The 16359-nt window shown below is 42.0% G+C and overlaps 1 protein-coding gene across 2 annotated transcripts; it reads right to left on the bottom strand.

Annotated features, from left to right (window-relative positions):
- Positions 1 to 8253: 8253 nt before the first annotated feature.
- abtb1 (ankyrin repeat and BTB (POZ) domain containing 1) lies at positions 8254 to 14201 on the bottom strand. Of its 2 annotated transcripts, none has more exons than XM_035643879.2 (12): positions 13980 to 14201; positions 13399 to 13461; positions 12933 to 12988; positions 12647 to 12804; positions 12338 to 12497; positions 12129 to 12174; positions 11679 to 11795; positions 11432 to 11544; positions 11238 to 11336; positions 10962 to 11129; positions 10030 to 10230; positions 8254 to 9598 (listed from the first exon to the last, which is right to left on the bottom strand). In XM_035643879.2, the coding sequence occupies exons 3-12, from the start codon at positions 12981 to 12983 to the stop codon at positions 9392 to 9394; spliced, it is 1320 nt and encodes a 439-aa protein (XP_035499772.1). In that variant the 5' UTR covers positions 12984 to 12988; positions 13399 to 13461; positions 13980 to 14201; the 3' UTR covers positions 8254 to 9391. The 2 variants fall into 2 exon arrangements, with proteins under 2 accessions (XP_035499772.1, XP_035499771.1); XM_035643878.2 differs by having other exon boundaries at positions 12647 to 12791; positions 13980 to 14193.
- Between the last annotated feature and the right edge of the window lie 2158 nt (positions 14202 to 16359).

The following is a 16359-nucleotide window of genomic DNA, read 5'->3' as shown; positions in this document are numbered from 1 at the left end:
ACACACAGCACAGCCAAGTGGTGGGGGGGGGCAAGTGTGTGTGTGTGTGTGTGTGTGTGTGTGCGTGCGTGTGTTTGCGTCTGACACACACAAAAACACACACACACACACACAGCACAGCACAGCCAAGTGGTGGGGGACAAGTGTGTGTGTGTGTGTGTGTGTGTGTGTGTGTGTGTGTGTGTTTGTGTGTGTGTGTGTGTGCGCGCGTCTGACACTTTATTCATGTTGGAAACACAGAGGACAAGTCAGGGGAAGAGAAAGGCTGGGCTGTTCTAATAGTGAGTGGTTGGCCTCGAATTATGATCTGCTGGAAGTGGATGAAATGAAACAGCATCGAGTTATACAGCCATTCATTTCTTAGTCTTCCTTCTTCTATGTTTATTTCTTTCTTAAACACACTCCGACACACACACAAACATGTTTGTTCACGAGCACATATGCTGTGATGATTCCTGCTCGCCTGTCACCGTCCCCCGTCCTCTCGTGGCACATGGTCTGTTATCTGGGAAATGTAAACCAGTGCAGTATCAGCTTCTCACAATGCCTAATAAGGTAATACTGTATGTCTCCCCCCTGCTCGTCTATGGTCTGTTTGGTTACCATTCACTACTCTGAGAGATCACAGTGGCCCGACAAAGGCTTGCAATCAAGACTCAATCAAAAACTGATAAGCCCCTCGTAGGGATTTATACAGTTAAACGTCAGCTGATGACAAGCTAGACACTAACAAACACACACACACACATCATATTTTTCCAAGTGTCATACTCTATACTATTTTGGTCAGACGCTGTCTGATCTATTGTGCGAGAGAGAAAATAAAAATAAAACAAGAGTTCCCCTAAGTAAAATAAAAACTTTGTGGTGTTTGTTCATAACTTATTTTTTGATGGATCTACATATTGCAGATTATAGCGACATCCTCCAGTTTTCCACGTTAAAAACAAAAAGGTTTTGTGCCGGAAACCATCACGTGTTTTGCTTTTTATTGCATCTTTACAGCTTTTTTTATGTGAATGTGTTGTCAAGAGGAGACATATTATAATGCCGTAGGAAATCACAAAGCCTAAAACTCACACCAGGTACAAAAAAGAAATCAACAACAATATTGGCTTTATGGTTTGACTGACTTTTAGTTTACAGTCTGAATACAATAGATACGCTAAAGCTGTTATTTTATATCATCACGTCATTTTTCACTCAAAAAGAATGAAACCAACTGGTTCATAAATACTATGAATCACTCTCTACTTTGCAGGAAACCTAATGGTAACTTCACAGACTCCTGAAAGGCTCCAGGTTGCCAATTTGGGATCTTTGTTTTCAGCGGTAGCAGCTGAAAACAGGGTGCAGCTTCCCCTCGGGTTTTTTATCCTGCTGAGAGGGAGGATTGGGGTTATTCAAGGACACATGTCAATTAATCATACACTGGACGGGACTGCGACGGAACAAGTAGGTTCAGTATGTGCCAGTAAGCAAACAATATAAGCTGTAAACTTCTTAGTTCACCAGACCAACTTCAGTAGACCATCGTCTGTACGGTGCAAAACAGACCATCATCGACTCATCCATCCATCCACTCTTTGATTCAGTGGATGACTTGGTCAGCGACGCTGCACCTGGAACCTGCAGTAAACTTTCTTTTTTGTTTGCCTCATACGGCTCATGTGAACACGAAGCCCGAGTGCACCTGAACGCAACACAGCAACCCTCCAAAAAATAAACAAACAGAAATGAGGACCATGTTCTTATCAGTTATGAACACAGGAAACCGGGTTCAAAGACCAATGCTCCAGGGTTTTTTATAACCAAAACAACTTTTACTCAAGTTTTTCTTTTTTTTAGTGGACTTAAAACAAAAACAGACTTGAAAATAATCGATTTGTTAATGATAAATAGCCTACATCATTTGGATCAGTTATTGATAAGACTGACTTTTGTGTTGCCAGAGTTCTTATTAGTGGTTTAGCAATATTTGTAACTGCATTATTACTGAGTAGAAACAGACAGCTCAAAGTGTCATGCCGGATGAGGATTTTCACAATCTGGCAACCAAAGAGGTATCATTAATGATTCCTTCAATTGCACACTGTGAAACCTTTTTACAAACTGTGCCTTGTTCGAAAGTAGCTGCGTTCAATGGCTTCAAAATAACTGATTAACCAGTGACTCATAGATCGCTCATAAGCCAATAACAGCCGTAAAAGTCAGACGTGTAGCTGTTCTAATTAGAAATCTTGTAGTAATAAAAGTTGCTCATGCATTAACTGATGCTATTGAATTTATTTAATTGCTTAAAGATTCAAGAAATTGTTAATAAAGTTGTTTTGGTTTTAAAGTACCCGACCACCCGGGGCCTCAGGTTGGCAGATGTTAGCATGTAGCTCAAAGCGCTACTGGCTGCAGACTTTAAATGGTCAAAGTGAGTTTTAGATTATACTAATCCATCAAACATCGACAATACTTTTGCACGTAGTTCGATGTAGTATGTAGTATTGTCCTAATCTTAGTGCATCCGCCCTGCCAGACAGATGGCACCGTCACATGTTTGTACGTAATGCGTCGCAGGGAAAGTGTCTCCCTGGTTTCCACTTATACAAATCCTAATGTGTTATTAAAAGGTCACAGTGAGTGGTATTCTAAATAAACCCTCATCTCTTAATAGTGAGACTATGCAGATAAAGATCCAGCCAGTTGATGTAATGTTGAAAATTACCAAACCAAGGGAGATGTTTTTATCCTGAACCAGAATAAAAGGTCAAGTCAAAATTACAGGAACAGAGAGACTTGTTTTTGCTCCTTATTTTTATGCTGTGCATGTTTTTTTGGTTTGTTTTTTTTAACCAGTTTCAGTGATGGTTTCAGCCTGCAGAGAACAAAAGCTCTGTCAGCAGTACAACTGCTCCCTGATGCCCGAGGTGAAATGGCCAGGAAACAGGAAAGTGAATGAAAGAAAATGCGAGTTTGGACGCTTACTGTTTGTAACTGTGCAAAAAAACATCCTTGAATCTAAAGTAGCCGAACACACACAGCCGAGAGAAAGCTTCACCTAACTTGTTTCGAGTCAAAAAAAAAATGATCAAGTCATGTTTATAATAATCTATGTCATCTCTTGTTTGGAATAATCATGTCTGCAGAATATTTCATGAACCTATAAAGACTGTGGTTAACTACAACTTCAGGTGTAGTTCATCTAGTCTAGTTTGGTCTTTAGCACCTGTTGGATGGTAATTCCCCTAAATTCTGCAAATTAAAGAATGGATGTGAAGTGGCTTTCCACTCATGTGCAGGGTAAAATGTCCCTAAAAAGCCACGACAAACATTATGTTCCACAATGTTGTAAAAACGCACAGTGAAGTTGAACAAGAAGGACTCAAATATGTGCTGAGTTTCCAGAGACTCTTGTTGATCCAGGTCTTTGTAAAGGCGTGACATGTACGAGGCCCAGATTTTTGTGCTACACTACTGGCAGCAGTAGAGACACAATGACGATAGTGTATCGTGGACAACCAACCAATGACAACCTTACAGCTTGCCCAGGCAAAAAATAAAAAGTAGACGCTAATATGGGGAAAAAAAAGGCAATAGAAGAAGAACAGCAGACAGAAAAGAAAGAGAAGAAGGAGGCGAAAACATCATCATATTATCAGTGAAAGATGTTTTATTTGTTTCTTTTGTCATAGTTTGGATCTGAATAGTTAGTAGAAATGTTTGTGTGCCTAAATTTATAATGTCATGTTCCCCCACATGTCCGATCTTGCTCCATTCGGTACCTTGATTTGTCAGCAGACACCTCAAGGAACCGCTTGGCATCCTCGCCGCAGGTTTGATGCCTCTTCTCACAGAGGTCCGTCTGATTGTTTACGGCGAAGGCTTCCAGGCCAGAGACTGTTGTCCTGGATGGATTTAGCCTGTCTTTTGTTAGAGGTCTGTCTAAGGACAGACCGGTCACATGGTGACAGTGTAATCCTGTCTCACATGCAGACGCTGTCCGTACATGTCTGCAGAGCTGGCTCGGTTCTCTCCTGGCAACCTTGTGACTCACCTCGGGATAAAGGCTGGTATGATCACCGAGACATTCATCTGATAACTAAAACCACGAAGATTACCTGCGCTGCAGCGAGGGATGCTTCGTGCTTTGTGTAAGCGGGGGCCAATATATATTTACTCAGCTTTCTCGGAGAGGCCGCTGTCTTTGTCAAAGCTGACTAATAAGACCACTGCTCACTTGCTTGTCTGTGTCCCCGGCTGCTAATACTTCAAGGGAGCATATAAGGCTTAATCCCATATTACCGTGGCTATGTTAAGTGTAAGCTTCTGACTCTCACACATGTCCGAGAGGATCCTCTGTGCTGAGTAAGGAGATAAACAGAACTGGTGGTTGATAAGCCTGAGCAGCGATCGGCGTGTCTATGAAAATTTAAGGCCATCTTCAGCCTGGTGTTTGCTGTTTGACATGACAGTGGAAAAAACGCAGGGGGAAGTGGCGGCCTGCTGAGCCCCCTGTTGTTCCGAGACAATCACGTAGGGACGAGACGGCGAATGACTCCAAGTCCTGGGACTGTTTCATGAAATATAATCACTCTCTGTGGTGCCAAACGAGGACTGACATTACAATGTGCTGTCTCTTCAAGTGTGTCACTATTGTTTTTTAGTTTTTTAAGCTTGTTCAGTTATGGAAGTATAAAAGCGGGGGTATACAGTGGGAGACAGACGGCACTTTTCAGGTCAGTCTCTGGCTAAGTATGGGCTTACCACTCTCTCTCTCTCTCTCTCTTTGGTGGTAATCCCTAACTAATTGCAAATTAGTAAATTGTCAGTGACCGCAGCGTCGAGTTATGTCTTCCGTCGCCGGAGAGGACGCAGAAGTCGTCAGGGCCGTCAGGTCGCAAAATGTGTAACACTTGGATCCAGTAAGCATGAGAGACTGTGCATCCCTCCAGTGATATTCAGACATATAATGCCCTTTCTATTTCCATCTTTTTTATTCTATTGATTTTAAATATGAACTTGATTTCTCAGCTTATGACTCTCTGGTTAGGTTTTTTTTCCCTGCGTCTGCCATTCTTGTGACGCCTCCTACCTTTCATGGACTTTTTCTCCTGACGGCCACAACTGGGCTAGCAAGAATTCCAGTGCTTGCACTGTTCAACTTTGCAAATCGCAAATAAAGTCACTTGCACTACCTGAGGTATGTAAATCGAGGAAGAATTTAGTTACAGAAACTCTACTCTCAACTACATATTAGGTCAGCTCTTTCATATATTGGCGATGTTGAGCGGATGCCACCCAAGGTGAAATCCGACGCGGTTGAAGAAACCACCAAAATTAGTCGGCGTGAAGGTCCAAAGAGTTGACCTGAGAAAAAGGAAACCGTGGGAGCACAAATCTGGGGGCTATTCTTGACACGCTTTTATTGTGAACCAAACCTCCGACTGCTGATCTTTATTGCTAGTAACTGCATCAAAGGAGGCCCGTGTATCGATTACACTGCACAACTAGGAGTCGCACCGACACCCAGGCAGGTAATAATAACTTGGAATAGACCGAAAACAGAGCCCCCGTTTCTCCATTTGTCTGGTGGATTTCCACCTCATGTGAGGGGACAGATGTCACAGTGACGTCTCTGTGAGTCACACAGCAGTGTGAGTCAAGAGATTATACCCTCTTCCGCCCTCTCCAAGATTTTTTTTCACCCCCAGCAAAACCACATGGAAAATGTCAGCGCTTTACTGGACAAAATGACCAGAAATAGAAATCGATAACAAGTTGGCTTTAGCACGAGTCAGTGTCCTTTGTCAAAGGAGGCTGCAGATTGATTTGAGGATATTCAAACTGCATGCATGCCAGTACGTTGTTATCGATTTGAAAATATGAAAGGGATTCACATGCATGGGTCACGTGACAGTTTGACTATTTGGTGTCACAAATGAGATGATGCACACATTTCATGCCATCTAACATGTGACTCTCCCAAATTGGATATACTGAGTCATATCAGCTGAGAATAACGATTAACATTGAAAACCTTTATCATGTTCTCCCATTATTACAGAAAATATCATCACAGAGAGCAAAAGGGCAACCTGATTAATTGCTTGACATGCTACAAAGAATGCTTCTCCTGCTGTTTAACAGGCCTTTGGACATAAACTAAAAAGGTACTCCAAAGAATAAGTATAAGATTTTTTTTGTATTGGACTTTCGGCTTTTTATTTGATAGTAATAGTACGAGTTATGAATTAACCCAGGCAACTGCGGGACAGTAGTTAAAATCCCCCAAATAAGTGGAACACAAGACCTGATGATTGCACTAGATGAAAAGTCAGAGGATCACCGAGGTTACGACAAAATATCCAGAGCACGACATGAATGAGTGCACCAAATTTCAGGGAAATCCACCAAACAGTTGTCATGATGTTTCACTCAAAAGCTGTTGACCGTTGCCATCCCCAGAGCCATTTAAAGTCAGAATTAACTGGGACAATGTTGCTTTCCAGTCTCAGTTTTCCGGCCTCACTCTGCCCTGCTCCTGATCTGGGGCCAGTGTAGAGGTGCAGGGTCATTAAACAGAAACTAACTGAGGCACCAAGCTTCCGTCATAGACAGGCCGGGTCGACTTGCAAACACTGTCTCCATGGAAATTGAATGAAATGACAAGAAATATAAGATCTTCCTGTACACTGCATAAATATCCATTTGTCTGAAACCCAATAAACTGGACTTTCCCAGCCAAGTCCAAAACCTTGGCGGGTTACTTAGCAACAACCATTGAACATTTCTAAAGGAAGCCTGCTGGGGTAATAACTAATTGTGCTGTTTATTCTTGTCTTTTTTCTTTTCAACGTGTAAGCCTTCAAGAAGTCAGGCTGGAGGCCAAGGGTTTTGTTGTCGTTTTGTTGTCTAAGCCCCTGTGTTTCGGTTGAACTGCACTTTAATGTGTTCTAACAGCAGCTCTGCAGCACAGTGCACTCCCGCTGGGATCTTAGTTAACGTGCTATTCAGAACCCGGGGGTTCCATTAAGGTGACATGCAGCTCTGTCTTTGCCTCAAAGCCTCTTTGAGACGAGAGCGATAGAGCCCACAGGGACCTCAATTATAAACTAAAGAACAAGGACAGTGATGCAAACGTATACACATATTTAAATCACTGCTAACATGTAACAGTGCCTCACTATGTGCTGACCCCTCAGCACACCCCCTGTCAACTTGCGATGGATGGGTGATGTGAAAAATGGACAACTGTCAAAAGGCCCCATTTAGAAACTGTTCCCATGAGTTCAGCGCCCCCAGATGAAGGATTTATTTGTTTCCCCACAATGCATGAAAAGCTGTGTTTCCTCCGAGAAGCAGCTTTTCTGTGACAGGCAGCTCACCACAGGCCCGGTGATGATAAACTGAGAGGTGGCGCCATCTTTGGGTGAAGACGGTGTCACTCAGATTCACACAACTGGATTCTCCATTTAATTTAAGGTAAAATAATTACTCAAATGGATAGAAAAAAAATCATTTCACTTTGAATAAATGCTTGACAAAAACTGGACTGACAACCAAAAAAATCTGAGTTTACCATGTTCACCATCTTTGTTTAGCATGCTACTTTGCAGACATAAGTGTTTATTAATGCTTATAACTCTTCCTGTGGAGCCAAATACATGGATGGTCTGTGATACTGATAAAGAATAATACAGCAAAACTGTTTATTAGACTGTTTTCAGAGAACAACATACATTAATAAAGACCAAAATATCATCATAGCTGCTCATAACTCCATTATAGTTTAATTTAACCCAGTTATTAAAGGTTTATACAGTGTAGGTCTTATTGTTGTTAATTAGTTTGCAGTAGCCAAGGTTGATGGGAATATCATTCGTTTGGAGATATTTGGTCATAAACCAAGTGCTAGACGAATAAATATTTTTTACCTGATGATGGCACTAGATGACAATGGAAAGACCATCCAAGATAATAAGATTTCTGACAAAATATATAAATATCTATACCAACTTTCATAGCAATCCCAATAGTTGGTAAAACCAACTGTTTATTTCAAACTCACTGTGGCACAACAAGAACATTTTGGCCTCATCAGGCCGAGAGTTGTTGATATATGATGGTCCTATGGTTCATAGGACCAACATTATCATCACTAGATCGCGGTGATGCTGACATGGCTAAAAGAACGACATGATGAAATATCACACAAACAGTAACAACCATGAGACACGTTGGATAAAACACAACTCGTGCTTTTGTTTTTATCCCATGTTTAATTGCCAAAACCAAAAGCAGATATTCATCCATTTTTTCGAACAGTAGGTCCGGGCTACTTGATTTGAAGAAATATAAATATTTTGCTGTATTGATGTTGAATTTAACATGCAAACAGTTAAGTAACAGCTTTATTTCCATGTGGATATACCGGGTAAGAAAGGTTTGCTGCATTACAGGGGAGCAGGACATTTATCCTTTTAAATGTACACAGAAAGTGCAAGAGCATGTCAGGGGATGGGTTGTTAGTGTAAATGTTCGCACTAAAGGAATGTTATGGGTTGAACAGTGAGGTGAACTACAGCGGCTAAATCCAGTAAAACATCAAAATTGAATCTGCAGTTCAACACCTTAACTGCTTCTGTGCATGACATACATCATAAAATCATATTCTATGTAACTTCAAAGTAAAAGTTTGAAATTAAAAATATTGTCAGGACAATGTCTGTGAGTGAGTCACTGACTCAGAGAGAAGAAGTGGACATTAAACAGATTTTAACCTGCCGGCTCCTTAAGAACAAAATCAGTGTCGTGGTTCCACAACAGTTTTCATCTGCTTCCTCAGTTTTCTTCAGCTTTCTTTTACTGTCATGACAACATTTCATAGATCATTAAAGGGGCTGGTGCTGAACTTTAATGGGGCCAAACTGTATTCTTAAAAGTGCCAAATAAACCAGCTTTAAATAACACCTAAAAATAAGGTCATGCATGTGCAATGCAAAGATATTCTGTTGTAAATATATTATACACAATTCCCTCAAAATGCAGCGTACACAACTTTCTAACAGATTCACATGATGCTCTATCCCAAATATATTTTCTCACGTTTGTATGTTTCAACAGCCAACATACACAGTTGTCTCCAGAAAAAGCTCCTGTAACAAAAGCAGCACCTTTCAAAATATATATTCTGTACAATATACTGCAAATAAAATAAAAAAACCACAAACATAAAGAAGCATATGTTTCTTTTCACCTCATTTGGGAGTTGTTGTTGTTTTTTTGCCTCACAACAGATATGCCACTGAATGTCCCCTGGCAAAGCAAACACCTAAAAAAAACTCAAAAACCGCACACAGCAGCTACAGCCACTAACCACAAACCACCGGCCGACCTTTCAGCATTCAATATTAATGCTGGATAGCAGCTCCTCCAAGGCCTCCAGCTTCTGATTGGCCTCCTCAATTGCGCTGTACGTCTGCACGTTGCTGGCAATGTGGTAGCGGATGTCGTCCACCAGGGGGACAGAGTCAGTCTCCTGTCGGTCCTCCAACGCTGCAGCATCCTCCTTGATGATCTCAGCAAGCTCAGGCTGCTCCACCAGCTGTGTGGCAGAGGTACGACAAGTACACGGTTGTGAATTTATCCACAACCTCATCTCAGAGCTGAAACTGGGATCTATCACGTATAGCTCTTACGCAAAACAACAACAATAAATATATTAACATGGACGGATCAGTCTTAAACGAGTATTTTGGGCATAACTGCAATAAAACTGTATATGTACAAGCAGTCCAGCACCATCAGTGTTACCAAAAATGCTAAGCTAAGCTAATAAGATGCGGGCTCTAGCTTCATATTGATGTGACAGACGAGTGTGATATTGATCTTCTTATTAAGACGGCGAATAAGAGTGTTTCCCAAAATGCCAAACACTTCTTTTGAGGACTTTTAAGCAAGCTGAACACCACAGACACGCAGTTATTCAGATTAAACAAATCCTTTTCTGATGTCAATGCAGAGACCGACACCTACCCGCTCGATGATCTTGGCCATGTACTCTGTGCATAGATCCTCCAGCCGAGAGAGACGGAAGAGCTTGGCCATCTTCCACATGTACAGGACGTTTTCTTCACATATGGTCATGGCGAGCGTCTTCCCGCACAGACGCTTCAGCCCCGTCAGCAGGTACATATCAGCCACACACAGCACGTCAAACACGATCTCCGTCATCAGCTGGATGTAAAGAACAGGTCGGACGTCAAGTGAGTATATGCTCGCTGTTGCTTTCACGTCTCTGCCTTTCTGGTTTAGACAATCACTGGATACCCAATCAAAGAACAAATCCATTACGTAGGTCAAGGATGCAAATCTGTCAGGATGTGACAGGGTCTCTGCAGGTCGCACTGAATTAAATTTAAGACATTTAAAGACTTTTTATGGCTTTTTCCCCCCTTGCAAATTGAGTAGTTTTACATAACCATCTACATTAATTTATAATATTTACTAATTTAATTTATCACATTGTTATCAGGATTTTCAAATTCAATATATATTAACAATGTATAAGCAGTAGAAAACGGATGAATGGTTGAATGAATCAATTACAAAATAACTTTGACAGTTGCCTGCAGTAAACTTAAAGGTCCACACATGAATTCTAAATTAGGTCAGAGGTCTGGAACAAAAGTACAAAGGAATTTTGCAGTTTTTTTGCAAAAAATTACAAACCAAAAAATTTCATTAATAACATTGCTGCCAATGAAAGGGCAGAAAAATGTTTACCTGCAAGTTTTCACTGGGAAAAAAAGCCACAAATTGACCCGTTAACCCGACATTTTGTTTTTGCCTCAGCTCGTAGCCTGGAGCAGATGTTTTCAAATACTTTTCCCACTGAAGTTTGCAAACTTGTTAAACAAGTCTTCTAAGTATTTACTTCAAACTTCAGTCTGAAATTGTGCACTAACCTCTGTGGAATTGGTGTAGATGTAATACATGACATGGATAAAGACTTCATGGGAGATGTTGTGTAGAGTTATCACTGGGGTGCTGGGCTGAGACTGCAACAGCTCTCCCTCACTGAAGTGGTCTTCCAGCAGGGCTTTAAAGTAATCACTGCGCCCACTGAAAAACACCTAGAGACAAACACACACACAAAAATGTTAATTTGTTAAGGGACAGTTAGGTCTGAGCAGGGTCTGTAAAGCGACTGAGGAATGTTGCGGGAGCTGTGTGGTTCGTACCCTATGACACAGGAAATCGTAACCATCAACTCTGAAGCAGATGTCGGGATAAGTAGGGAAGAGGTCGACTCTGTTAAAAGGAAGTTCTCCAAATCCAACCTAGGGAGAATCAATCACAAAAAACTTGTTGAAAATGTCAAATACCAGCAGCTATAGTGTGTTTAGATTTTCATTCCATGCTAACATGTCCTTACTCTTAGTTCAGTGGGCAGAGCACAGTCTGCTAACTGAGCCATCTCCTCATTAAGCTGACAGCTCTGAGGCTCCAGGGTCAGGACCTTCACGCAGATTCCCGGCTTGTTGGACACTTTGGCAAGAAGAAAATAAATTAGAGACAGACAGACAGACAGACAGACATACTTTAGGTGGAAAAGGTAAATCAAAGCTTCTGAAATATGGTCAACAAGGCATTATAACTACATACCACTAGTACTGTCTTACCAAAGTCATACAACTGTTTGCATTTATTGTCAAGCTCCTCAATGAAATCTGTCATCTTGCACTGTTTAGCAAGTCGTCTGCAGTCCTCCACAAGGCTTAAATCAATATCCATTCGTCCTATAACATCAAGAAGAAGGAAAAAAAACACTTTTTGAAGAGTTAGGAATGGCAGGAACTTGTCTGTTTTTTTATTTATGTTGCTGTTGTTTCATATCTTGAATTTAATGACAATATTTATGTTTTCACTCAAGAATTTTAAATTGTTTATATTTGTCACAGACAAGTTTTGTCAGTACAATGGTACAGAATGGGGACCCACTCAAAAAAACAATGCTTCATAGAGCCGTGGTTAAGCTTTGTTATTAATACATTAAATAGCACAGACGGAATTTCCCTGCATACTTAAAAGACAGTGAAGCCTGAATATTTGCTTCTCTTGTACACACCAACCTGTGTAGAAATATTGCAGGATGGCGCCAAAGGCAGCAGGGTTGATCTGAAATCAAAACAGCCTTTATGCATTTACATACAGACAGACATACAGTAGTATGACAGGGTTGTGGTGCGTTATAGACATGACAATGTAATTTAAAAAGTAGACAACACAGACACAGAATGAATCAACCAGAATATATATATATATATATATATTTATCTACCAAAGGGTGTTTGAGGGTTATCAAGCTCTTCCCTTTCCACTTGGTCTCAAACATTTCGGTGAAGTACTCAGAGCGGGCACTGAGAACACAGCGGTGGGCCAGAAATGTTTGTCTATGAACCAGGAACTTGACGTCGCTGTGCTGACCCTGCTCCAGTAACCTAGAGCAAAAACATAGAAACATTTGGATTTGGTGCACGAACAAGTGTGTGGTAGTTCATCTCATTTTCTTTTTTGGATGTCTACTACTGAAACCCCTCAGGACAATAAAAGTTGGATAATTTACGCGAATCAGCCACTTGACGCTTACATGTGCAGAAAGTAGTTGAAATCGTCCCGCTGCATGGCGCGGATGCTGACACACTTATATTCTTTGACTAGGCGTCGCACGGAGTCACTCAGGGAGCCGTACATGCACCTCTCGCCATCAAACGTGTTGGCTTCACACTTGGCACCTGAGAACGAAGACAGTAAAAACAAAAGCGGACGATACCGCAAACGCAAGTCATGCAATTGTAAGACTCGGCACAAAGTCCCGCTTTAGTAGTTCCGCAGCTGTTTGAACTTGATGATTGTATTTGTGTTACCAGACTTACCACTAGCCAACAGGTACTGAACCAGCTCCTCGTGACCACAGAGACAGGCATAATACCTGGAGAATAAACATATTGACATTTCAAGACAGGATAAGGGCTCAGTGTTCAGATAAGATGAGATGAGATGAGATAAACAGCAGCAAGGTGGGATGTCAAAATAGCGACATCGGTAAAAAAAAAAATTAGTTATAAACAAGTATACATGCAATATAAACAGCTGGTATATCTTAGTGGGTTACTACGCTGACTTTGGTACAGAAGGTCGCGGTTCGATTCCAGATCATCCCAGTTAATGCTACCTGCCTCGACGATTGTGAGTCGCTTTGGACAAAAGCATCAGCTTAATGAGTGCAATTTAAACACGAGGATATGTAAACTGTGGAAATAGTATGTACAGTTTTAACAGAATATATGGATGGATAAGGACTGTGTTAGCAGAATGACCACTTTCCTGTATTGTACTCACATAGGAGTGCTGTCCCATTTATCTCTCACATTGAGGTCCACATCTCTTTGCTCAACAAGGTATCTTGGAGAAGGAAGTAAAAATGAAATGTTTCAGGAAGTGTTTACAGTGGTGCACTGGTCCCAGTCTGCAGTTACAGTGGCTGAGCTACTTCTGCGGGAAGAATGGAAACAAAAAGTTTGCTTGACAGAATAAACAATGCAGAACTGGGGCACGTAAAAAGTCACGTTCTATATATTTGGTTGTTTTGGTGTGTCTGAGCTGTGTGACTGGCAGCAGGACATTCTCCTCATGACACACACACACACACACACACACACACACAGCAGCAGCACCTGGTTAGACTCCAGAAACCGAGGAGTTGACCTACAACCGTTGCATTGAGTTACCGACGTGGCTCGTCGGAGCTAATGTTAGCGCCCCTGCCTCCAGTGTTGACACGTCTCCTCGAGGTAAACAAACCGACGCAGCAAGCACCGTGTGCAGAGCAGCCCCGAGGTCACGAAAGTCCAACAAAGGTAACTGCTAACAAGTTCGCTTTTATCGACAACCAAGGGCAGAAACGTCAACGGTGGATTTACCTGACTCTCCAAATGTCGCCCTTTTTGCAGCTGCTAAACAAGTCGTACACATCCATGGTGTCCTCGGTGTTGTCGGTGCTCTGTGATGCATTGAGGCGGCCTGTCTGCCGGACAGGGGAGCGGTGTACAGGTGTAGTTTCCGAGTTTGCTGGGTCGAGGCTGGGTGTGTTGGCTGACTGTCACACCTTCTTCTTGCACAGTTGTTTACAAGCTGCTCGGGTACTCCCTGTTATGGTAGGTTGTTGTTGTTTTTTTCTCTTTCCGAGGTGGAGACGCGCTGCTACACTGCATTGTGATTGGCCAGTACGCATTTTACTTCCTTGTTTGGGTTCATAAAGAGTGGTCATTGGTTAACGTTAGAATCCCCGTATCAGGAACGAGCCAAACAGAGGCAGGGTAGGGGGCGGGTCTTCGGTGGGAAAACAAATAACGCGTTTTGGTCGCGGCAAGCGGTCACGTGACCAGCGTGTGTTCACTTCACTTGCTGTACAGGAAATCGGTAACTTAGCGCACTTGAACAAGGCGGTCGGTGCTTATTATTTTTCTGTGTTTATATACAGTCTATGTTTTTTCTACAAAAATACATTTTTACATCAAATACAAATCAGTCAAATATTAACCTAAGTTTACAACAAGTTCAGTTGGTTATCATTCCTACCAGCAGGTGTGTAGTTTGAATTAGCAACAGTTCACCCTGGCGGATACATGTGTGAAACTCGGAGATAACCCTGGTCTTTGAATGCAGCAATTGTCAGTGTTTCACCAGTTGTTTTATAGCAAAGAACTGAGAATCAGAAGAATTTCTCCTTATTCATTTCTAGCTTAAAAACACAATAAAATACATAAATAATGAATAAACATATATATTAATCCCTTCACTTATTTACAGCCATATAACCATACTTACCAAGCACCTGTAAATTATTACCAGAATTGGAATTGAAAAATTATATTGTTTTACATTTCACCATTTCATATTCATCACTGTCTGCTATGGTTGTTTCCCACGTTCACAGAGGATCCAGTGTAGAGCTTTGGCTTGTATCTGACAGCTCAATTCAACGACACAGAATCCATGAAGACAGAACTGCGGAGAAATCTTGCAAGACAAATCAGGGCTGACAGGCAAATTGAAGGTCTGGATCTGCCAGCATGCAGTTCTTCCACAGATATTATGGCCTTTGCTGCATTCCTCACTGACGTTCCACTGGTGACGGCTATGGCCCATAGCTATGGCCCTGGAAGGGAAATTCAAGGTGTTTAAGCAGCATTGTCTCATATTGGCAGAAGAACAATCTCAAGCTCCCACACAATTAGCATGATAGGAATTCATGGTTGCTCATGCAAGAGAGGCAGAGGTTTCCAACGACCCAAAGGTCTCTCAAGCCGGCATCAAAGTGAGGACAGGGGGGCAGTGGAAGGCCCAAGTTGCTGTGGAGCAGGCCAAATCAGTGGCGACAGACGGGCTGGTCTTTGTAGCTTTCCAACAACAACCACGTTATGGCGATGGAGGGTAACAGCCTATAACGTCTGCAAGGCCCCCACCCAGCGGCATAGACACCCCCAGTAAGCAAAGTGGACCATTTATTTTGTAACCACAGGGGAAGAAGAAGCAGCTAAAACAAAGATTGTAGTTGGGGTTCCTTACAAGAGCCCAGGACTGGCAGTTGAAAGTCGACCTGGGGAAGCTGCATTGATTTCCAGAGTCCATTACTGTGACCGCGTCAGTGACGGTGCTGCTCTTGGATGGAGGAGGCCACAGAGAGGAAAGGAGACAAATATGCAGAGTTGGTGGAAGACTGCCACAGGCAAAGGCAGGAGGGCACAATGCTTGCCCATAAAGAAGCATAAGTCCTTCTGTAAGTCAGTCCGTCTACTGGGCATCACAAGTTGCCCAAAGAAACATCCTCAGAACCAGTGAAGAGGCAGTTGAGGAGCTCGAGGATCTGACAATGGCTGAAGAGGATTGAGCCTTGGTTAAAGGTGACTCAGACACAAGTCGGTGCCTGATCAGCCCTGTTGAAAGACCTGAAACAACCCGGAGTGATCATGTGTCTGAGCAGGTTGGTATCATTAAACGGCAAACAAATAACACTCCACAAGAACTCTCCTCAAGTTATTTTGCATGTAATTACAACACATTCTTTGCTTTTTTTGATAGTTATCTCACATGTTGTAATTTCTCCATCGATTACCTTGAGTTTTCCTATTTTATCAATGGCCATTTAAATATGTGTTTTTTTTCTCTCACATCCATCGAGAAGCAAATGTCATTGTCCTCAGCGCGGAAAAATGCTTAGATGATTTTGTGTTGTGAGTTTTGAGGCACATCAGGCAGTTCCACTTTTAACACCTCAACAACTATTTTCAGTTGTTGAGG

This window comes from Scophthalmus maximus, chromosome 3 (assembly GCF_022379125.1).
Source record: "Scophthalmus maximus strain ysfricsl-2021 chromosome 3, ASM2237912v1, whole genome shotgun sequence".
NCBI classification, from domain to species: Eukaryota; Metazoa; Chordata; class Actinopteri; order Pleuronectiformes; family Scophthalmidae; genus Scophthalmus; species Scophthalmus maximus.
This window is presented reverse-complemented; position numbering and strand designations above follow the sequence as displayed.